This window comes from Triturus cristatus, chromosome 10 (assembly GCF_964204655.1).
Source record: "Triturus cristatus chromosome 10, aTriCri1.1, whole genome shotgun sequence".
NCBI classification, from domain to species: Eukaryota; Metazoa; Chordata; class Amphibia; order Caudata; family Salamandridae; genus Triturus; species Triturus cristatus.
Window position 1 is genome coordinate 1,218,210,325 of NC_140593.1, and position 23,918 is coordinate 1,218,234,242.

The 23,918-nt window shown below is 52.1% G+C and overlaps 1 protein-coding gene across 1 annotated transcript in view; it reads left to right on the top strand.

The window, feature by feature from the left end:
• Positions 1-10,374: 10,374 nt before the first annotated feature.
• Positions 10,375-23,918, top strand: part of LOC146797105 (blue-sensitive opsin-like) — a 200,146-nt gene continuing 186,602 nt past the window's right edge. The window contains exon 1 of the mRNA XM_085629746.1: positions 10,375-10,931. Coding sequence (XP_085485872.1) covers positions 10,541-10,931 — 391 coding nt within the window. The 5' untranslated portion in view covers positions 10,375-10,540. The remainder of the gene's footprint in view (positions 10,932-23,918) is intronic.

The window sequence follows — 23,918 nt, forward strand, 5'->3', positions numbered from 1 at the left end:
GATGAAGTGATCAAATACGAGACAATGCGTGTGCCCCAGGGGTTCGAGTGAATAATATGTCGCTTGAACTAGGGTGTAAAACAGGTTTAAACTAGGGGAAGGGCATGGAAGTTCACCTCTGGACCTCGTAAACGAGTGCACGACCTGTCGTGTGGGTTTGGCGCCTCAATGAATCGTGCGTGGACCTCCTCGTAGGGTCGACCGGTAACATTAATAGTATGCACTATAAGGCTGTTTGAGACTGCTCAAGCGGGGCTGATAGTGTGTGTGCGTCGTTTGTAAGGTCCTCGCCCGGGGTCCACTGCTTGAATTGATATAATAACAAGGCCCATTCCATGGATATAGGGTTCTTGCGGACCCCTCTCACCTCCTCCTCCCGCAGTGTCTCCTCCTCCGCCGCCGCCCATTTAAGTGTAGCTCCCACCCAAGCTGCCAGTGGAGGGCCGGTGGGGGATCGCCAGTGCATGGCGATGCTACGTTTGGCTAATAGCACCGCGAGGGAGAGAAAACGAGTCCGCACCTTGTGTTGCTTATGCGCTCGGAAGATCCCTAGGGCGCTGGCCTCCCATGTGTTCATACAGGTAATCCCTGTAAGGTCACCCAGAGCAGTGTGTATGTGCTGCCAGAAAACTCGAATGATGGAGCAACTCCAAAACATGTGTTGGAAATCTGCACCCTGCGCGTGACATCTGGGGCAAAGGAACTGTGTGTCTGGGTAGTAACGTTGAAGGCGCGCTGGTGTTAAATAAGCTCTGTGAAGTATGTAGTATTGAATATTTTTAAAGCGTGCGTTTCTAGATACCTTCTTGGGGTACGCTAGAGCCCTCTCCCACTCCTTCTCGTGAAGCACGCGCCCAATTTCAGTTTCCCATGTGGCCCGCAAGGTCTCTAGTGGTCTAATGGTCAGCTCTCGTATGGCCTTATAGAGCCATGTAGTTAGATGATGACCCGCTCCCATGTGTAGAATCGTGTGGAGGACTGGATGTGCGTGCGGTTCCCCCCCCTGCAAGGTCTTGATATGGCCGGTAGCTATCTAGTAGTTGACGGTGGAGCAGGAACTGCCCTGGGGGCAGGTCGTATTCATCCACAAGATTGTGGAAGGGTCGAAGCTGCCCGTCCTCAAAAAGGGATTCCATCTCCGTCATGCCACAGGATGTCCACGTGCGAAGCACTCTGCTTGTGTAATAGTGTTCCCGGTTGGGCCATCCCACCAGAGGGAGCAATGGGGAATACAACGGTGTCCCCGAGGACATGCGGTGAATTCTTTGCATGCACCTCCGTGCCACTGCTACCTGAAGGGGGTACATACGTTTCGGCTTAGTGCCGGGGAGTAGTAGGCGACGTATCTCTGGAACAGATATCCGCCCCGTTATGGTATGCGTTTCCACAGTATATTTGTCTGCCGTCCAATGAGACAGCCACTATAATTGTGCAGCTAAAAAATAGGTCTCGAATGAGGGAGCACCCAAGCCGCCCTGCGTGGTGGGCAACTGCAGTTTTGTCAGCCCTATTCTATGTCTGGTGGATCCCCAAATTAACGTACTAAGGAGGGGGTCCAAGTCCCGAAAAAAGGTTCTGGGGGGATCACCGGCAGATTGGTGAAAAAGTATAATAGTCGTGGGACCATAATCATTTTGGCTAATGCCACTCGTCCAATTGGGGCCAGCGGGAGGCTCTTCCAAAAGCAGACTGCAGCTCTAACGCCTGCTAACGCCCTACGATGGTTACCCTCGAAAATATCTGTGGGAGAGTGATAGAGACGGATCCCCAAGTACCGAGGGGCATCCGCACTTCAAGGCACGTGTTGGGTACCCAGTCTAATCTCCTGAGGGGGAAGGCCCGGGTGCAGCGGGTATACCGTGGATTTGTCCCAATTCACCCGCAGTCCAGAGGCCGCCGCGAACTCCGTCAAAGTCACCCACAAGGGAGTCAAGTCGTCCGTGATATCTTGCACATATATTAACAGGTCGTCAGCATACAAAGAGACACTGTGCACCGTACCCGCAATAGGGCCAGGGCAAAAAGTAAAGGAGACAGTGGACATCCCTGCCTCATGCCCCTCTGGACCGCAAACTCTGCCGAGATATAGCGACCTAGGCGCACCCGTGATGTCAGTTTAGTGTACAGAAGTTGCGTATATGCGAGAAGGGTGGGACCAATGTCCGCTCGCTGTAGGACCGCAAAGAGATACTGCCATGTGAGGGAATCGAAAGCCTTCTCAAGATCCAGGATAAGACATGCCGCCCGGGGATAACTCCCTTGCACCTGATCTTGGATGTGGAAAACCCGGCGTATGTTCTGTGAAGTGCATCTGCCAGGTATAAATCCGCACTGATCCGGGTGGACCAGGGGACGGATTATTTGTAAGTATCTGTCTGCAAGAATCTTCCCGAGAAGTTTGCAGTCCGCGGATAGCAATGAGATGGGGCGATAGGAGGCCATTTGCTGCGGATCCCGATGCGGTTTTAAAAAGGTCACGAGTACGGACTCTCGCATAGATTTCGGTAACTCTCCCTTCTCAAGCGCAGTCGCCAGCATCGCCACCAAGCGAGGGACCAGGTGCACTACAAATGTGGAGTAGTATTCTAGCGGGAACCCGTCTAATCCTGGTGCCTTATTGCGGGCTAGGGCATGTAAGGCACGAGTCACATCTGCTGCTGTTATCGGCATCTCAAGAGCCTCCTTATCCGTTGAGATTTTCGGTATAGTTGAGGGAGCAAGGAATCGCTCCACTACCACTTGTGGAGTAGAGGCGGGGTCACGATATATCTTCGCATAGTAGTCGTAAAAAGCCCCAAGAATCTCGGCCTGGGAACGCACCAATGCGCCCCGGGAGTCTAGGATCTCGGTAATGGGCTTGCTATCCGAGTCCTGCCTGGCCAGCCATGCCAATAGAGTGCCAGTTTTGTCCCTCTCTTTATGCATCCGTGTAGCGTACGATCTGAAGTTATACCGACGGAGATCCACGAAGGCGGCCTGATACGCTGTTTTTGCTTCCGCTATGCGCTGTGTCTCTCCCTCAGATGCGGTATCCTGTTTAGTGAGTGCGGCCAGGTGCTGCTCCGCCTTGGTGAGCGCTTGTTCTAGTAACCGTTTAACTCCCGCTATTTGTTTCATGCACTCTCCCTGGGCCACGACTTTAAATGTGTCCCATTCTACCAAAGTGGAAGACGCTGAACCTGCATTAAGCATGAAATAATCCTGGATACTACGTTCCTGCTCGTGCCTGAAAACTTGGTCTGATAGACAGTCCGGTGGCAAGCGCCAGGTAGGTACCGGGGGGCGTGGGGGCCGCCAATTGAGCCGGAGGACGTGGGCATCATGATCGGAGATGACCCTGCCCATGTAGTCTGTGTGGGCAATTTTGGGCAATATAGCTGCTGAGCATAAAAATCGGTCAAGACGTACACGCAAATTATGTGGGATGGAATGGAAGGAGTACAATCGGGTCTGGGGGTGGCGCATGCGCCATGCGTCGGTAAGTGACCAGTGTGTAATCCACACCCGGAATCTAGCAGTCTGTCTGTGTGCCGGTGAGTGCGCCGCAGGAGGGTGCGAGCGGTCTAAGTTTAGGTCGAGCGTGCAATTGTAGTCTCCTCCCAGGATCCAGGGGAGTGAGGCAAATGGGGCGAGAACCCCGGTGAGGTGATCCCAAAATTTGTCTTGTTCTACATTGGGGGCGTAAATACTACCAAGAAGTACCGCCTGCCCGTCTAAGAGGCCCTCCAGTAGTGCATATCTGCCGTCTTTATCCACCACCCTCCGGAGTTCCTGGAACGGGGTTCCTGGTCGCACCCAGATCAGTGCCCCCCGGGCAAACGCAGAATAAGTTGTGGCGCATATGGTACCCCTCCATTTCGCTTGTAGTTTCCCCACCTCTTTTGCAATGAGATGCGTCTCTTGTAGGAAAACAATCGGGGCATAGTGACGTTTCGCATACGAGTATACAGCATATCGATTGCACGGAGTGTGAAGCCCCCGAACATTTAGGGTGAGGATGGTAACATCCGTGTGCGACGTATTTGGTGCCATGTCTCAGTATCTGCGCGCAATGAGCAGGGATTGTGCCTATTGGGGTGTGTTAAACTCGGTCGGTCTAGCTGAATGAGGGTGCATGTACCCCACGACGCTGTTCGGCCATATGTGGTGTGCGGTTGGGTCTGGGTCATTCCATGCAAGGGGTCGGGATAATGCGGAACTGGGATACCCAACTGAACAATTGGGTTCGGGAATCATTCCCAATGCCAAGGACCCATCGCCAAACAACGATGCGTCCAAACCTGCTTACCCTCGTACGGGGGGGGAGGCAACAATGTATGATGGGGGCGGTGGCGTGTGGAGGCTGGGCCAGATGCGAGTCGGGCCATTAGTAGGATCAATGGACGTTGCTCTAATTGTGTCATAGGTTGAGCAGAATGCCTATAGCTAATGTGTGGGGCTGGAACATACTTATCTCTATGTTAGTCCCGGGTGTCCCATCTCACTTCACATGAGATCTTGATTGCTCATCAAGGATGAGGTCCGCTGTCTGAGGAGTGACCAGGGGGGGTGTCACCGAGTCTTCCCCTGACTCTGTTCCATCACTGTCATTCTCCCCCTCGGAGGTAAAGATATGTGGAGGTCGGTCTATGTCGTCCATCTGGGGGGACGCTCGCAAATCGATCACCGCTTGCAGGGCCTCCCTCCGCTCTTTCACAATCTGCTCGAAGTCAGGAGAGTCCTGGGTGCGTGATTGGGATCCGCCACTCCCCCCCCTGCGTGGGCGCCTTTGAGAACGCCTCCCGGGCTGTGACAACTTAAGGTTCGGGTCTCTTGTGGTTTCTGTCCTGGACTGCTGTGTGCAGTGCCGGTCCGCCCAATCCTGTGCCTCCAAGGCAGTAGCGAAAAAAACAGTGGAACCAGCATGGATGACCCTGAGGCGAGCAGGAAAGAGCAACGAATATTGGATATTGTTCTCCCGGAGTCGACGTTTCACGTTCAGGAATGAGGACCGTTGTTGTTGCACCGCTCTGGCATAGTCCGGGAACACCATGATCCGCTGATTGTCGACCTGCAGGGTGCCCGCTACTCGTGCCGCACGCAGAACCGCGTCTCTGTTCCTAAAGTGCAGAAACTTCGCTAACATCGGCCTTGGGGGCGCCCACGGCGGCGGTCTGCGGGCCGGGACCCTGTGGGCCCGTTCCATGGAAAAGAATTGTGAGCGGTCCTTTTCTGGGGTGAAGGATTTCACCCATGTTTCCAGGTACTGCAGAGGGTTCGTACCTTCAATTCCTTCGGGTAAACCCAGTACGCGAATGTTGCAGCGTCGCGACCGTCCTTCCATGTCATCTGTACGCTCCTCCAAGATGGTGAGTCGGTGTAGAACCTCCTGCATCGTCTTCTGGTGCGTTCCGATCGCTGGCTGTATGTCCACCATCTTCTTTTCTCCATCCTTCACTCTATCCGCCAGTTTCCGGTGGTCATCGCGGAGAAGACTTATGTCTGTCGTTAGTGTCCCGAGCCGCTCTTCCATAGACACTCTGGAGAGTTCAATAGCGGCGAGTACCTGGTCCAGCTTGGCGGAGATTGAGGGATCGGCCGGTGGCTCTGCCGCGTTCACCCACATCCGGGTCTTAGGCATCTCCTCAGGAGCCGTCTCGGGGACTGATGCTTGCTGGGTCCCTCTAGGTTTCCCCATAGCTGCCGCCGGGGTAACGCAGTGAGCCAGGCCCGTCCGCCGATTATGCGGGACACCGACCCCTCTCGGAAATGAGGGAGCCACTCCGTCAACGGCCCTGTCGCCACCAGAGACCGGCGTCCTCCACTACGAGCGTCTGCGCCCTCCTGCAGAACGCCCCAGCTCCTCTGGGCACTCCGCTGCACACCTCTCTCCCCTACCCCACGGGGGGGCTGTCGTCCGCCGCTGCAGGGGTCCCACCACCAGCTTTGCTACAGAGCGCGGCCCACTCCTGTGCCCCTCTGCTGAATGGGTCCTCGCAGGTCCGATGAAAGGGGAGCCCACCTCACTCCACTCGTGTTCTCACAACTCTCCCCCAGGCTCTTGCTCCGTGTTTTGTCAGCTCGAGTCGGGCGCCATCTTGATGTCAGGTGCCCCGACCATACACCGGGATTCACCAGGGTCCACCATCTGCCGCACACCCACCGCCAACGTCGTGGTTGTTATATGCCACGTGGGAAAGGCTTCATCTCCCACCAGTGCTGCAGCGCTACTTCAATCACGGCGCCTGCCCCTGCGCCGGGTCCGCGCCGCTCCAGAGGTGGCTGCCTGTCGTCAGCGTGCCGATCCCTGTCCGGTGAGGGACGCGCGCTCAGGAATCGCGGCGGACACTGCCACCGGAAAGGTCCGTACCGATGGTGCTGGCACTGTCAGGGCGCTCCGTGCGGCAAGTCACTGTCGATGCCAGCGTCCGGGTCCTCGTACGCTTCCTCTAGCGCGGACCCCCGAGTCCCATCGCCGCCATCTTGCGGCTGCGAGCCCCGGCCCGGTGCTTTTGTCGCCGCGGCTGCTCAGCTCCCTTGTTTGGCACCGGATCTCCGCAGCGGTGAAGTCCAGCCCCGCTCCGGTGTCTGGAGCTGTGATTGCGGACAGGAGCAACGTCTGTGAGCGGACAATCTTTTGGCCCGATCGCGGAGCTCTAGCAGGCTGCGACCGCCATGTTAGCCTGCTTGGCCACGCCCCCTTCACAACACGTACCTGTTACGGGATAATGCATGCCCTTCGTAAAAAATTTCAATGGGTTCCTTTGTCTTCCCGTCTGCCACGGATCCAGGGTCTGATTGTCAGTCGCCTGGATTATGGGATTGCTCCATTGGCTTCCATTAATTCTGAACTCCTTCATAAGCTCCAGGTTCTGCAAAATACAGCAGCCAGACTGGTTTTAAATCTTCCAGCCCGTTCTCCCTCTGCTCCGAGTTTGAGGTCTCTTCATTGGCTGCCTATCAAGAAGTGAATAGACTTAAAAATTTGTTGTCTTGTCCATAAAACCCTAAATGAACAGGACCCTCATTATTTGGCAACTAAACTAAAGAGATATCAGCCTTCTAGGACACTTCGCTCTGCTAACAAATTCCTATTAATAGTTCCGAAGGTCCGAACAGTTAAGCATGACAGTGAATCTTTCTCGAAATTGGCCCCCACCCTCTGGAACTCTTTGCCTATACACCTAAGAACAGAGGTTGAGCATATAAAGTTTCGTAAGTCCCTAAAGACCTGGCTATTCTACATTTTATTTTACTCCTAGCCATCTTCCTGTCTGTTCCTGAGTCCTGGCAAAGCGCTATGAGACCCTTGGGTGATATATGCGCTCTACAAGAAACAGTACATAGACATAGATAGAAATATATATTAGGAACTGTCACCCGCCACTAGAGATGGCTTCAGGCACTGTGGCTCGTCTGTGTTGCGTCACTTTTTTAGGTCTCGCCTGGCTATCGCGTAAGCGATCGCCCAGCTAGACTTATGTAGGGGCTTCAGAAAATGCTCCCAAAGTCTTCCCAGGCGGATCGGGTGGCGGTTACGTGCACAACCACGCGCATTCCATTTGCCACCAGCTACTTCCTGCGCGTGCGCCGCCTCACACATTCAGAGAGATTTAGTAAGGGGCACAAGACCTTAGGAATGCGGTTTATGGCCAGTGCATGTGAGGCATTCAAGCGCGAAGCTGGCATCTGGCATCGGACTTGAAAGCAGCAGACTGCTTTCGCCAGCGCGCGCTCGGCCTCACTTCCTGCATATCCTCTTACAACAATTAACTTTCGTTATAACTCACACCCCATATGCTCGTTCCCTCCTTCCCTTCCTTTGATGTCCGCTTTTCTTGTTGTTTACAAACCACGCCACACACTGCTGCACGCCACACATTGCTGCACGCCACACACTGCTGCACGCCGCACACTGCTGCATGCCGCACACTACCGCACGCCACACACTGCTGCGCACACTGCTGCATTACACACTGCTGTATTACACACTGCTGCATTACACACTGCTGCATTACACACTGCTGCACGCCTCACACTGCTGCATGCCACACACTGCTGCACGCCACACACTGCTGCACGCCACACTGCTGCACGCCTCACACTGCTGCACGCCGCACACTGCTGCACGCCGCACACTGCTGCACGCCTCACACTGCTGCACGCCGCACACTGCTGCACGCCGCACACTGCTACACGCCACACACTGCTGCATGCCACACACTGCTGCACACCACACACTGCTGCATGCCGCTGCACGCCACACACTGCTGCACGCCACACACTGCTGCACGCCACACACAGCTGCACGCAGCACACTGCTGCACGCCGCACACTGCTGCACGCCGCACACTGCTACACGAAACACTGCTGCACGCCACACACTGCTGCACACCACACACTGCTGCACGCCACACACTGCTGCACGCCACACAATGCTACACAAAACACTGCTGCACGCCACACACTGCTGCACGGCACACACTGCTGCACGCCGCACACTGCTGCACGCCACACACTGCTGCACGCCACACACTGCTGCACGCCGCACAATGCTACACGAAACACTGCTGCACGCTGCGTTACTCACTGCTGCATGCTGCACGACACTGCTGCACGCAACACACTGCTACATGCCGCACACTGCTGCACGCCGCACACTGCTGCACGCCGCTGCATGCCACACAGTGCTGTATGCCTCACACTGCTACACGAAACACTACTGCACGCCACACACTGCTGCACGCTGCACGACGCACACTGCTGCACGCCGCACAGTGCTGCACGCCTCACACTGCTGCACGCCACACACTGCTGCACGCCGCACACTGCTGCACGCCGCACACTGCTGCACGCCGCACACTGCTGCACTCCACACACTGCTTTTATGCGAGTTTATGCTACTGACATTGTAAATGACAATGCCTTTTATTTGTTTTAAAACCAAAACATAAATAAAAGGCATTGTGATTTTACAATGCCAATAGCTCAAACTCTTATAAATGCGAGACCTATTGCATTGCAAATGCTTGTACTATATGAGAAACCCGGGCAGGATCAGAGGTGGCCAGGCAAATGCAAGACTGAAACCACCAACATTTTTTATTTTATTTACAAATCAATACAGCAAGCTTTCCACTGGGGAATTGCTTCCACGTGCTCGAGGGACACAAATGCACAGATTCACTATGACTGCGCTGTTGTGAAGTGATGCACAGTGACACAATGTGGCGCATTGGTATTTAATTTCCAGCACTGGAGGTATTATGCGCTAAAAAGGAGCCTTTTTTGTGAGTACAAAAAGTGCTTTGTGTCACGGGGGTGGGGGTGGGGGGGGTGTTACAGGACCTTTACTTTGACAGCTCAGTGCCAACAACTACAGGTTTTAATGCTCTTGGAGCAGGCGGTGAAAGGGGGGAATGTGTTCATTTGAAGGAAAAAATCGAGAAGAAAACCCCGCACTGCACGTGTGCTGCAGGGCACTGCATGTGGGCTGCAGCGCACTGCACACACCCAAGGAGTGCTGTCTCGCATCTGCATTTCTACAGGAAGTTCACGTTTCTCTTGGTGATCCTGTGCTGGACAGCACATCACCTCTGCACCGCAGCGGGGGGCTCAGCGCCGTGAAGGCAGCCTAAAGCGCCAACACGGGGGATGGCAGCAGGACAATCTTAGTGCATAGGGCTCCGTTTTTTTCTCTTTTGTGCTCAGCGCAGAATACGTGGAGGCTTCTGTGCGGTGCATGAAAATATAAATACATCGGCTCAGTCAAAATGTATCCTCTGAAAACATTCCAGTGGTTTACGCGTGTGTTGTTGAACGCCTTAAAACTGCTTGTTTCTTTTTTTTTTTTTTATATATATGAACATGCAGGGGTAACGTCTCTACCTCACAGAACGTGTATTAACGTGAACAACTTTGATGTTCACTTAAAAGCGGTCTTGCACGCGCCGTCTTCCGGTCTGATGCCGACGCAGCCAATCACCTTGCAAGTAAACCGGAAGAGAGCAGCAAGTAGTGCCTCGCGGGGCCTGCTCTGAGGCTTTGTGGCTTTCCTTCCGTGCACGAAGATTGTGCTCCAAGCGCCTTGGGGATCCGCAATCAGCGCACTTGCAAAGTCGCTAAACCCGCAGATTACGCCTCTCCCACTGTGATTAGGCGCCGCAAAGGAGCTTGCACCCAGCTTATCCCCTGTCACCTTTTCCCGCGCACTCCCACCACGCCGTGATGGCCCCTGGATAAGACCCTCTTAGTGGACTTTCTGTCTTCAAATACGATTATCAAAGTACAGAAAAAAATAATAAGTTGGCTCCAGCCGGACCCAACACCTGCTTCCCCCACTGAGGCCAGGGTATATATATGGGGCCCACCCTGCCCAGGGGCCTGTACTGGTAGGGGAGGCACTCTGTCTCGCGCGCGCTTGGTACCAAGCCTAGCCCGCGGTCGCTGGGATCAGAATTGAATAGATTGTCCCCTCTGCTGTAGCACATTTTTCCTTCACCACTTGCTCTTCCCTCAGTTTCCAGCTGTTGAGTCGGACCGGAGAGTCGCTGGCCTCATCATGATGTACAAAGTCAACCGAGTGATGGACGCAGAGATGTCCGATGACTTCTTCATCCCGATCCCGTTGGACACGACCAACATCACCGCCCTGAGCCCGTTCCTGGTGCCCCAGACACACCTGGGCAGCCCCACCCTCTTCAGGAGCATGGCCGTCTTCATGTTCTTCGTCATTCTCCTGGGCATCCCCATCAACTTCCTCACCATCCTCTGCACCGTCCTCTACAAGAAGCTGCGCACACACTTCAACTACATCCTGGTCAACATGGCGGTGGGCAACCTGCTGGTCATCTTCATCGGCCCTACCCTCTCCTTCTACTCTAACTCCCAAATGTACTTTGCGATAGGGCCCCTGGCTTGCAAGATCGAGGGTTTTGCCGCCACACTTGGAGGTGAGTTGTCACAAGGGTGACGTTGGCGGTAGTAGAGACAGGCATTTGGAGCCCTGGTGACATCATGAAAAGTACTAACCATGACCAGTCTTCCTGCTCACTAGTAGCTGAAGAGTGAGTTGGCATGATGATACTATCTTGTGTTTTTGCATTGTCTTTCAATCATAAACGTGAACCCATGCAAAGATAGAGACGGGAAGTAGCGGAAAGAGGTGGTGTAGACGGCGGCCATTCATTGGCTCTACTGTGCACTTTGAGTGTGTAGAGGAGATTCATTGGCTCTACTGTGCACCTTGAGTATGTAGAGGAGATTCATTGGCTGTACTGTGCGCCTTGAGTATGTAGAGGAGATTCATTGGCTCTATTGTGCGCCTTGAGTATGTAGAGGAGATTCATTGGCTCTAATGTGCACTTTGAGTATGTAGAGGAGATTCATTGGCTCTACTGTGCACCTTGTGTATTTAGAGGAGATTCATTGGCTCTACTGTGCACCTTGAGTATGTAGAGAAGATTTATAGGCTCTATTGTGCGCCTTGAGTATGTAGAGGAGATTCATTGGCTCTACTGTGCACCTTGTGTATGTAGAGGAGATTCATTGGCTCTAATGTGCACTTTGAGTATGTAGAGGAGATTCATTGGCTCTACTGTGCACCTTGTGTATTTAGAGGAGATTCATTGGCTCTACTGTGCACCTTGTGTATGTAGAGGAGATTCATTGGCTCTACTGTGCGCCTTGAGTATGTAGAGGAGATTCATTGGCTCTAATGTGCACTTTGAGTATGTAGAGGAGATTCATTGGCTCTACTGTGCACCTTGTGTATTTAGAGGAGATTTATTGGCTCTACTGTGCACCTTGTGTATTTAGAGGAGATTCATTGGCTCTACTGTGCACCCTGTGTATGTAGAGGAGATTCATAGGCTCTATTGTCCGCCTTGAGTATGTAGAGGAGACTCATTGGCTCTACTGTGCACCTTGTGTATGTAGAGGAGATTCATTGGCTCTATTGTGCACCTTGAGTATGTAGAGGAGATTCATTGGCTCTATTGTGCGCCTTGTGTATGTAGAAGAGATTCAGTGGCTCTACTGTGCACCTTGTGTATGTAGAGGAGATTCATTGGCTCTACTGTGCACCTTGTGTATGTAGAGGAGATTCATTGGCTCTAATGTGCACTTTGTGTATGTAGAGGAGATTCATTGGCTCTAATGTGCACTTTGTGTATGTAGAAGAGATTCATTGGCTCTACTGTGCACCTTGTGTATGTAGAGGAGATTCATTGGCTCTAATGTGCACTTTGTGTATGTAGAGGAGATTCATTGGCTCTAATGTGCACTTTGTGTATGTAGAGGAGATTCATTGGCTCTAATGTGCACTTTGTGTATGTAGAGGAGATTCATTGGCTCTAATGTGCACCTTGTGTATGTAGAGGAGATTCATTGGCTCTAATGTGCACTTTGTGTATGTAGAAGAGATTAATTGGCTCTACTGTGCACCTTGGGTATGTAGAGGAGATTCATTGGCTCTACTGTGCACCTTGTGTATGTAGAGGAGATTCATTGGCTCTAATGTGCACTTTGTGTATGTAGAAGAGATTAATTGGCTCTACTGTGCACCTTGGGTATGTAGAGGAGATTCATTGGCTCTAATGTGCACTTTGTGTATGTAGAAGAGATTAATTGGCTCTATTGTGCGCCTTGTGTATGTAGAGGAGATTCATTGGCTCTACTGTGCACCTTGTGTATGTAGAGGGGATTCATTGGCTCTACTGTGCACCTTGTGTATGTAGAGGAGATTCATTGGCTCTACTGTGCACCTTGTGTATGTAGAGGGGATTCAGTGGCTCTATCATGCATTGTGCGCCTTGAGTATGTAGAGGAGATTTATAGGCTCCATTGTGCGCCTTGAGTATGTGGAGGAGATTTATAGGCTCCATTGTGCGCCTTGAGTATGTGGAGGAGATTTATAGGCTCCATTGTGCGCCTTGAGTATGTAGAGGAGATTTATAGGCTCCATTGTGCGCCTTGAGTATGTGGAGGAGATTCAGTGGCTCAATCATGCATTGTGCGCCTCGAGTTTGTGGAGGAGATGAGTTCGCTGTGCGCCTTGAGTATGTAGAGGAGATGAGTTCGCTGTGCGCCTTGAGTATGTGGAGGAGATGAGTTCGCTGTGCGCCTTGAGTATGTGGAGGAGATGAGTTCCGGGAGCTTCTAAACTCTGTATTCGTCCTGCAGATCAGATGTCCACTTCAGTCAGCCAGTGTCCAGCTTGCAGTCAGAAGTCACCCATGCAGGGGTGGACTATTCAGTGCAGCTGCCACCACACAGTACTGTGGGTCCATTGTCTGCAATAAAACACCTGCCTTACTTATTTACTTAGTTATTTATAGGTTTTATATAGCGCTAGCTAGACCCAAAGGTATCAGAGCGCTTTACATATTGTTCCGGGTCGTTACATAAAAGAATATAAAACATAAAACGATCAACAACATAAAGGTAATTCTCAAAATAAACATGTCAAGGGAATCGATTATGCAGTCAAGAAGGTTACAGGACATTAAAAACAGGATTGAGGCGAAGGGCAAGGAGGAAGCTGAGAACCATCAGAATCATGCGCCTGCGTAGAGGGTCCAGAAGGATTGCGGGACTTAATTGGGAGCAAAGCTTAGTTAGAATGAGTATTAAAGTATTTGTTGCGTAGAAGACTACTGGCATTCAGTGCTAAAATTACAAATGTACATCAAATCACAAAAAAGATTATCAATTGTCTCGGATAGGCTAAGAGGCCCCAGAACTCTGGCCTACAGGGTACTCTGTGAACGTCAAAGGAATATACCGCTTTTAAAGATTCAACGCGGTTAAACAGTCCAACCTGTGATGCCTTCCCTCTTTAACATACGATGTGCACAATAAGCATGCCAGGGCTTCTGCCTTTATATAATAAACAGACCAGGCATCTGAAGACTTAATCGGTCTTGCCACCACATCCAACTGTATTGAGAATAGATATTCCATGAGGCAAAAAGTTGAACACAGGCACTCTTTCAGCGGAAGCAGCCAGACCCGGCCCAATCACAGCTGATCTCAAAGGAATCAACGTGTGGGCAAAAGCAAAGCCTCTCGCTCAGCAGAACTCCTGGAAACTCTTTGTTGAGCACACCATGTCCAGCAGCAGCTGTGGCGCTCAAGCCAGACCCAAAAAGCGTCGATACCACCCACGAAGCTGCACTGAGAGAGCTCTGGGTGCCCTGTACAGAATCAGAAGACGCCCCAAGGCTGCCCTGACTCAGAGCTGGGAAAGATGCACAGACATCATCAGGCAGGCCCTTTTGCACTTCAGTGCTGCCCCAGACCTCAACTTGTCTCTTCCCTCTGGAAACAAGATACTGCTCTGAAGGGCAAACCTCCACTGTGGATAAGCTCAGCCAATTGAAACATAAGCCGAGGAGGGCCGCTTCTAGGCGCATCTATACATTGAACACGAGGGGGCAGATTTAAGCCCCTTGCGCCACTTTTGCGTCACTTTTAACATGGGAAAAGTGACGCAAAAGTGGTGCAAGGGGCTTGTAAATCTGCCCCGAGTACTCTAGGAGACTGGGGGTCGTGCTGTTTACACTACTTTCAACACCGCAGTAAAGCAAGTGTCTAGACCTCCAACCTTTCCTATAATGCGGACGCTTATGTTCAATTAGGGGGTGCTCGTTTAACTAGCTCCCCTGTTACTTGTTGCAGAACCCCGGTCTAGATCTTAAAGGGTCATTCTGCACCTCGCATCGGGAGAACCCCACCAGTGAGATGGGGTACTGGGATGGGTCTGTCCTGGACAAGCTACCTGGAGGAGACCCCACTGCCATCAGCACTAGGACAACAAGAATTCTGGCCCGGCTATAGAAACATTCTGCAGCACACATAGAAAGAGGAAATCACCTCCAATGATTGTTTTTGTTCCGGAAGGGCTCCATTCCTGCACATAAACAATCATTGCAACAATGCTGTTCTTCAACGTCTGTGTGTGCTAATGCAGCACACATACAAGTTGAAAAACTGCATTTTCTAGATTGTTTTTGTGCAGGAATGTAACCCTTCCTGAACAAAAACAATCTCCCCACGACGCAGGCATTCTTGCACCATGGTGCGGGGGTGCCTGCGCCGGCGCATGGCAGCAGTTTGTGCGCCAGCGCGGGGGGAAGCACAGATTTGCGACATATTCTTGTAAATATGTCGCATCCGGTGCTTTGAAAGTGACTCGGTACGGCACAGCCAAATGGCTTGCGGAACGCACTGAGTCACTTTCCTGTAAATCTGCCCCAAAGTGCTTAAATATCCGTGTACCATATATTCCGTAAGACAGTTCTACTCAAGTTTGCTATATTAGAATCTGACAGCAGTGCAGAACGGTACAGGCGGCGGCGGCTTGAGGGATGGTGCATCTATCTTTCGGCATTTAAAGCTCCCGCTGGAACCCTATGTTCAAACAGACATGTCTCAACTATGGCCAAGCCGAGTCGAGCGCTCCTCCTAACCATGGTCATTTATCATCTCCACAGTCACCTACACCTTGTGCATTTGAACAATTTACTTCAAGAGTTTAAGTCACTTACCTTGCATAGCACGTATACAGCGTGTCCTTACTAGCTCAAAACTGCCCCAGTTTGCAAATTGGGGCATTTTTTTTTTTTACTTTCGTAGTCTTTTATTTTGGTGCCTGGGCTTATTTTCTGACCCAGTCCAACCCTTCATGGGATGGCAGCTTTGAGCGCCTGAAGAAGGACATTAAAGATGGCGTCAGGTCTGGGGACTCATTCCTGCTCTGAATGTATTCCACCATTGCAGTGAATCTCAACCCCGGAGGAATCTAGTTCACATCACATCACTGCAATAAAAGAAACTCGTTTTGAAAATCGTATTCCTAAATTCACCTCTTTAACTGCGCATGGATCCTTCATGTCTCCAAAGGGATGGCTCCCAGAGCAGGCGGGCCCTCTCAGAGCTGAAAGCCACACTTTGGATTTCAGCATGTACAGACCATGGCCCAAACTGAATTGACACAATTTTACTTCACAAGGAATGGAATAAATATATGTTCTCCCCTTTTCAGGTGTTTCAGGCACAACTGTCAGTTCTTTTTCTGTTCCCCGGACAGCAGCATTGGCGCTATGATCCTGTGATCCGGGCTGTCCGCTGTTGTGACAGTAGGACACACCGACCTGGAGGGTCTGTGCCCCAAACAAGTAATGTGTTACCCCATGACTGCGAAGGGGTTGCTGTTGGGGAACCGCCCTGACAAAGGTGCCTCAACAAGGGATTGTGTTAGACAGTGCTTAGTTTGAGCCGGCGGTTGCCGGTGGGGGCCACCGGAACAAATTTTTGGCGACCGGCAATTATATTTCCTGATCCAACATTTCACGAGAGAAAGGAGATGGAAGAGAAAGACAGAAAACCCATCACAAAGAGAGAAAGCAGGAACCTGCAAGAGTGAGGCAAGAGGAAAGGGGGCGTCTGGCGGTGGATTGAACCACTCTGAGGACGATTTAATACCACACAGCCTCAGTATTCGGAGCGCTGGGGCTGCCACCGGCTTCTGAGCACTGGCACTTAGGCCCTCTTTTACAGAGGATTGGCATAGGGCAGCGCTGCAAGGCTTCCTGCTCCGGTGCCCTATGCCAATGTGAAAGGGCAGGAATGCACCGTAATTATGAAATTTCATGCTTTGGGAGGCGTGCGGATTTAGCATCCCCAAGGTTTACATCACTTTGTAAATCTGGGGCAGCATCTAATTCCATGGGTGCTGTGTGGGAAACCCCCTGCAGCGCCCCGAGAACACCTCCCTGGGCACAGACTAAGGGGACGCAGCGATTTGTGCTGCAATGCCTTACTCAGGATTTATGAGGCCACTCAAAGCCACGCAAAGGTGGCTTTGTGTGTCTTCATAATTCTTTGTGAGAGTCCTGTGTAATGCATGTACCACATCATGTGGTACAAAAGTGATGCAGGGCTCTCATATATAAGCCCCTTATTCTTCAACAACTGAAGCACTGTTTGTGTGTCTGCACCGGCGATTGCCGTGAGAATAAAGCAACGTGCTTGTTTATGAACTAGACCTGTGGCTTTACAATATTGAGGGGCATATTTATCAAAAAGTCCCACAGCACAGCAAGCAACCTTGAGCTGCATGACAGGGAACGGGCAGGAATGTGCTGCATCTAACACTAACTGTGCATTCTTGTCTTTTCCCAGAGGTGTGCACAAAGTGCTGCCTTGCGCCAATGCACGCACCCTTGCACTATACTGCAAGGGTGCCAGTTTTGTAAGCAGGATTTTTTTTTCTGCACAATAACAATCCTGAGAGGTATTTTCCTCTTTCTACGTGTGCTGCAGAACCTTCCTGCACATAAGCAATCCTGAGAGGCATTTTCCCCTTTCTACGTGTGCTGCGGAACCTTCCCGCACATAAACAATCCTGAGATGCTTTTCCCTCTTTCTACGTGTGCTGCAGAACGTTCCTGCACATAAACAATCCTGAGAGGCGTTTTCCTCTTTCTACGTGTGCTGCAGAACCTTCCTGCACGTAAACAATCCTGAGAGGCCTTTCCCTCTTTCTACGTGTGCGGAAGAACCTTCCTGCACGTAAAAAATCGTGAGAGGCATTTTCCCCATTCTACATGTGCTGCAGAACCTTCCTGCACATAAACAATCCAGAGAGGCATTTTCCTCTTTCTACGTGTGCTGCAGAACCTTCCTGCACATAAACAATCCCGAGAGGCATTTTCCTCTTTCTACGTGTGCTGCAGAACCTTCCTGCACATAAACAATCCCGAGAGGCATTTTCCTCTTTCTACGTGTGCGGCAGAACCTTCCTGCACATAAACAATCCCGAGAGGCATTTTCCTCTTTCTACGTGTGCTGCAGAACCTTCCTGCACATAAACAATCCCGAGAGGCATTTTCCTCTTTCTACGTGTGCTGCAGAGTGAGGATGTAATTAGGAGATAAATAAAGATATTCCTCCTCGGTATGCCTCCCCTGGAGATGACCTACCAGTCATGGTATATCTGGGAATGCGCCAAAATCCATGGGTGTTGTGTGGGAACGTGCGGCCCTTGCGTGGCTTGAGAAATCTGTTTTATGAGTTGCATCGCTCTTGCGCCCAGTTGCGTGGTGCAAGGGCAACGCAATGGATTGGTAAATATGGCCCTGCATTCATATGATTTTAACTCCGTTGAAATATGAACTTACCAATAGCATCATATGGGCAAATATTGTGTTTTTTAATAAATGTTCATGCGGTCTTGTCACTTCGGTGACAAGGTGTGTTGTCTGTTTCCTGGAGTAAAACTTTTATTTTGAAAGAAACTTTTGGAATGAACCATGCTCTCGGTGTTCAGTGGGTGCTGCTCGCCCTTTTATGGGGAGTGGGTGAGGACTGCAATGCCACAAGACCTGGGTGGGCATGGGCTGTCGCTATGGCGACCTCAGGCAGTCCTGGTGACGCAGCCTGAAGCACGTGCTGCGCCTGTCTGTGTCAGGGTGCACCCGAGGGGTACAGCCGCTGCATGTAAATCACAACACCCTCTAAGCGGAGGATGGGTTCCGGAAGAGGGGGGCCAGCACATTGTTTTTTCGTTCTCTTCAAACACGTTCTGCTGTTATTGCTCACGTTATTCTAGGAAATAATGGGGCATATTTGTAAGTGGAAAAAAGTGGTCAAGTGCACACCGGTTTCTTCAAACGTTCCTTTCTTGAAATCTTATTGCTATTCTTTCACTTGTGCGTGCAGTCTGGAGGCGCGATCTGCCCTAGTATCACGCATTAAGAACCCAACAAAGCCTCCTTTCCAGATGCACAGCTTGGGGCGTTATCCATAACAAATATACCACACTTTTGTCCACATTCGATTAACTTTATTCCATGTACTCCAATCTTTCATATTTCTCATTTCTTTTGTCTTGTCACATGTGAGGTCCTTATGTATTTCACTGTTTCTACTGCGACAGATATGCCAATCCAGGCCTTTCTGAGGCATGAAGCATACATAAATATTCCTCAGTCAGTTGATCTTTGATACCCAATGCGTTTCGGACTATTTTGAGTCCTTCGTCAGGGGTCAATACAAGTTTAAAACAATACCATTAGATACGTCAGAAATACTAACGTATCTGTCATTCCTTGCGCCATCATATTGCAAGAAGGGTGCAGTGAAAACTGTTGCATCGCTGTTTTCATGGAACGATGCAACAGTTTTCATAAATAAGGCCCAGTGTTTTTAGCATGCTGGTTTGTTTTTCCAAGGAGTGTCATTTTTACCCATTAACATCTATGTTGAAAGGCTTGCTCTGCCCTCTTACTCACAGAGCGATTTAACCTTTGTGGCCTAAACACAAGGAAGGCATTTAGGGCCATATGTAGAAAGCAAAATTGAGATCGCAAACGCCGAAATTCGCCGAATTTCGGCGTTTGCGATCGCAATTTTGCTAAGTGGTATGGAGGAATGCAAATCTGCGTGCAAAATAAGGAATCGCTAAATTTGCGATTCCTTATTTTGCAATTGCATTTAAGGAATCGCAAATTTTGCAATTCCTTAAATGCAATGTAAGAAGCACCAAAAAAGTGCAATTTGGCCTTAAGGAATCGCAAATTACCACCAACTACAGGTTGGTGGTAAATTGCGATTTCCTTCAAAAATGCATATTTTTGCATTTTTCAAAGTGACATGTGGTGCACACACATGTCCTTAGGGCATGTATGTGTGCCACATGTGCACCCATGCTCATTTCAGGGGTGCAACAGGGTGTCCTTTTGACACCCTGGCACACTTGAAATTGCATTCTCAATTTGCGATTCTCTAATTGAGAATCGCTAATTGAGAATGTCTTCCCATTCATTCCTATGGGCCTCTAGGCCCATAGGAATGAATGGGGAGGTATTCCTTAATTGCGAATTGCAATTTGCAATTCGCAATTAAGGAATATGTAGGATTCGCAAAATTGTTTGCTAATCCTACCTACATTCCGTTTTGCAATTCTCTAATTGCGATTCCCTAAAAATTGCAATTAGAGAATCGCAAAACACGTTCTACCCACATATGGCCCTTGGAAACGAAATAATATTTTGCATTTCAAAAATCAGCAAAGTGGCACTATGATGTATAACACCATCAGGCAATCCTGTTCTTATGGACTCAAAACACCACCATGAAAAAAAACCTTGGCTAAAATACCAGAACTGGTCGAAGGTGTGATACGTGATATGGAGCCACTTGTCTGACATATTTTAAAATGTTATAAAGTTGTCCAGTCCATTTCAAAAAGTGGATAGGTACTTTCACACATAAAACCAACAAACTGCTCACTTATGTCATGAGGGTTGTTGGAAGGCGTTCCCCGGGGAGGCTGCGGAATATGTTCCCGACCACCCGGAGGCCCACCTTTCCCAGAGTTAGGCCGAGCAAGAGCGGAGAGGCCCTTCCTGGAAGGGTCTCGTACCTAGGATCGCACACGCTGCACTTACTCTCTTCGGATAGAGGGACACCACACAGGAATTCTTTGCAAGACAATAGACTTTATCGTTAGTTGTCAGGGATCTTTATGATCCGGAAGGCAGGAGCAGAATTAGTGCCACAAGCGGCAGCGATCTCGTGATGAGGGATAAGGGGTAGCGGGACAGTCTTTGAATCAGTGTCTCTGCGGAGTATCCGGCGCACAGCTCTCAATCCTCGAGCTGAGGGGATGTTACTTCTCTCGGCAATCTCTGCCGATTCTCTTGGAGGAGCAGGCCGCGAGTCACTCAGCAGGCACTGGAAGTTCGTAGTTCGGGGAGCCGCGACGGCGTCAGCAGGGCTCAGGTGGTTCAGAGTTCGGGGAGCCGCGACAGCGTCAGCAGGGCTCAGATGGTTCAGAGTTCGGGGAGCCGCGACAGCGTCAGCAGGGCTCAGGTGGTTCAGTGTTCGGGGAGCCGCGACAGCGTCAGCAGGGCTCAGATGGTTCAGAGTTCGGGGAGCCGCGACAGCGTCAGCAGGGCTCAGATGGTTCAGAGTTCTTCGGTTTCGGGGAGCGATCGAGCCGCGACCAGGTCAGCAGGCTCTCGTCAGTCCAGGTCTTCTCTGCCTCCTGTCCCTTCAGCACCCCTTGTTATACTCCCCCTCCTCTTTGAAGTCCGGAGTCCTCGCCGAGAGGGGTCTTGGTGCCTGGGGGCGGTGTGTCGGGATTTCCTGTCGCTCGGCCCTTTGATCTGTTCAGGTGGGTCCGGGAGGGACTCCAGACACCCAGCAGGCGAGGCGGCCGCTCACCGGGGGCCTGGTGGTCGATCGAAACCTCCCTTGGGGAAGAGACCAGAGGTGTGACAGGGTCGGCGCCTCTCGGTCTGGTTTGGGGGGTTTCGCTCTCCCTCGGCCGGGCATGCGTGTTGGGGATCTGGCCGGCCCTCGGAATGTTGGGCCACGGGGGCCGGAAGTCTGTGACATCGAGGTTCGGCGCGGTTGCAGGGTAGCTTGCTGGTCGGGAGGGCCCACGCCACGAGGCCGGTCTCACACGTGCCCCCCCCAGCTGAAAGGCGGGAAGAACTACCCATCCACTTGGGGGTTCTCCTCGCTGAAGCGGAAGAATCGGGACAGGCCGTCCGCGTTGGTGTGGTCCGTCCCGGGGCGATGTTCCACAGTGAAATCCATCCCTTGGAGGGAGATGGACCAGCGTAGCAGCTTGGGGTTTTCCCCTCGCATCTGCATCAACCACCGCAGGGGTCGATGATCTGTTTGTACTTGGAAGTGTGTCCCGAACAGGTAGGGCCGTAGCTTTTTGAGGGCCCAGACTACTGCGAAGGTCTCTCTTTCAATTGTGCTGCACCGCTGTTCTCGGGGCAGCAACCTTCGGCTGATGAAGGCTATGGGCTGATCTATGCCTTTGTCATCGTACTGTGAGAGGACTGCCCCGATGCCGTGTTCCGAGGCGTCCGTCTGGACCACAAACTCCTGGGCGTAGTTAGGGGCTTTAAGCACCGGAGCCGTACACATAGCGGCTTTTAGGGCGTCGAACGCTTTCTGGCAGGGGGGAGTCCATTGTACTTTCTTGGGGTGTCTTTTGGATGTTAGCTCTGTGAGGGGGCCTGCGATGCTGCCATAGTTCTTAATAAACCTCCGGTAGTAACCGGTGAGGCCCAGGAAGGCCCGGACTTCTGTTTGGGTCGTGGGGGGTTCCCAGGACAAGATGGCGTTGATCTTTGGCTGGAGGGGGGTGACCTGTCCGCTTCCCACCTGGTGCCCCAGATAGGTTACGGAGCCGTGCCCAATTTGACATTTGCTGGCTTTGATGGTGAGGCCGGCCCGGCGCAGAGCCAGCAGGACTTGTCGGAGGTGCTGGAGGTGCTCGGTCCATTGGGAGCTGAAGACCGCTATATCGTCGAGGTATGCTGCGCTGAACCCCTCTAGTCCGGACAGGACCCTGTTCACCAGCCGCTGAAAGGTGGCCGGGGCATTCTTCATTCCAAACGGCATCACCCTAAAGCGGTAGTGCCCATCCGGGGTGGAGAAGGCGGAGCGCTCCTTGGCTCCCTCGGTGAGGGCAATCTGCCAGTATCCACAAGTTAGGTCGAAGGTGCTGAGGTAGCGAGTGGCCCCGAGGCAGTCAATGAGCGCGTCTGCGCGGGGGATAGGGTGAGCGTCCGCTCGGGTGACCGCATTGAGTCCTCGGTAGTCCACACAGAATCTCAGCTCGGGGGCGACACCAGGGGCAGCCGCTTTCGGGACCACGACTACCGGGCTGGCCCATGGGCTGTCGGAGGGTTCAATCACCCCGAGGGCTAGCATCTTCGCTACCTCAGTCTGGATGCAGGTCCGGACCTGATCAGGGACCCGGTAGGCCCGGTGTCGCACTGGCGGGCTGTCGCCGGTGTTCACGTCGTGGACACACCAGTTGGTGACCCCAGGGGTCAGGGAGAAGAGGTCCGCGAACTGCCTTAGTAGCTGGCGGCAGTCGTCGGACTGTTGGGCTGTGAGGGCGATTGATAGTCTCACCCCCTCCACGGAACCATCGGTCTCTTTTGCCCCCAGAGGGTCTGGAAGGGGCTCGGTGTCTTCTTCGGCCCCATCGTCGGTGGCCAGGAGTAAACTCAACTCCCTCCTTACAAAGTGGGGTTTGAGGCGGTTCACGTGGAGAACCCGGAGGGGGTTCCGCGGGGACTGCACATCGACGAGATAGGTGACTTGGCTCTTCCGCTCGACCACCTTGAAGGGTCCAGTCCATTTATCTTGGAGAGCGCAGGGTTTCACCGGGGCCATGACCCAGACTTGTTGGCCCGGCTGAAACTCGACCAGCGTAGCATTCTGGTCATACCAGCGCTTCATCTCTTCCTGGCTAGCCTCGAGGTTCGCCTCTGCGAGTTCTCGGAATTTCCGGGTCTGGTTGCGGAGTGCCAAGATGTATCGGAACACATCTGGAGGGGTCCCCCGGGGGAGTCGTTTCCCAACCCTCCTTGACCAGGCTCAGGGGTCCCCGGACGGGGTGTCCATATAGCAGTTCGAATGGGCTGAACCCCAGGGATTTTTGTGGAACCTCCCGGTAGGCGAACAGGAGGCAGGGGAGGAGGACGTCCCATCTCCGGCGTAGAGGTTCTTCGAGGCCCATGATCATTCCTTTCAGTGTCCTGTTAAAGCGCTCGACTAGGCCATTCCCTTGGGGGTGGTACGGGGTGGTGAACTTGTACGATACTCCGCACTGCTGCCAGAGGGACCTCATGTATCTGGAGATAAAGTTCGTACCCCGATCACTCACGACTTTGCGGGGGGAACCCCACGCGGGAGAAGATCCCCATCAAGGCCCGGCCCACCACGGGGGCCGACACGGTGCGGAGGGGGATGGCTTCGTGGTAGCGGGTGGCATGGTCCACCAGGACGAGGATGAACCGGTGGCCCTGGGCGGTCTTGGGGTCCAGCGGTCCCACGATGTCGATGCCTACCCACTCAAAAGGAGTACTGACGACGGGGAAGGGTTGTAGCGGAGCCTT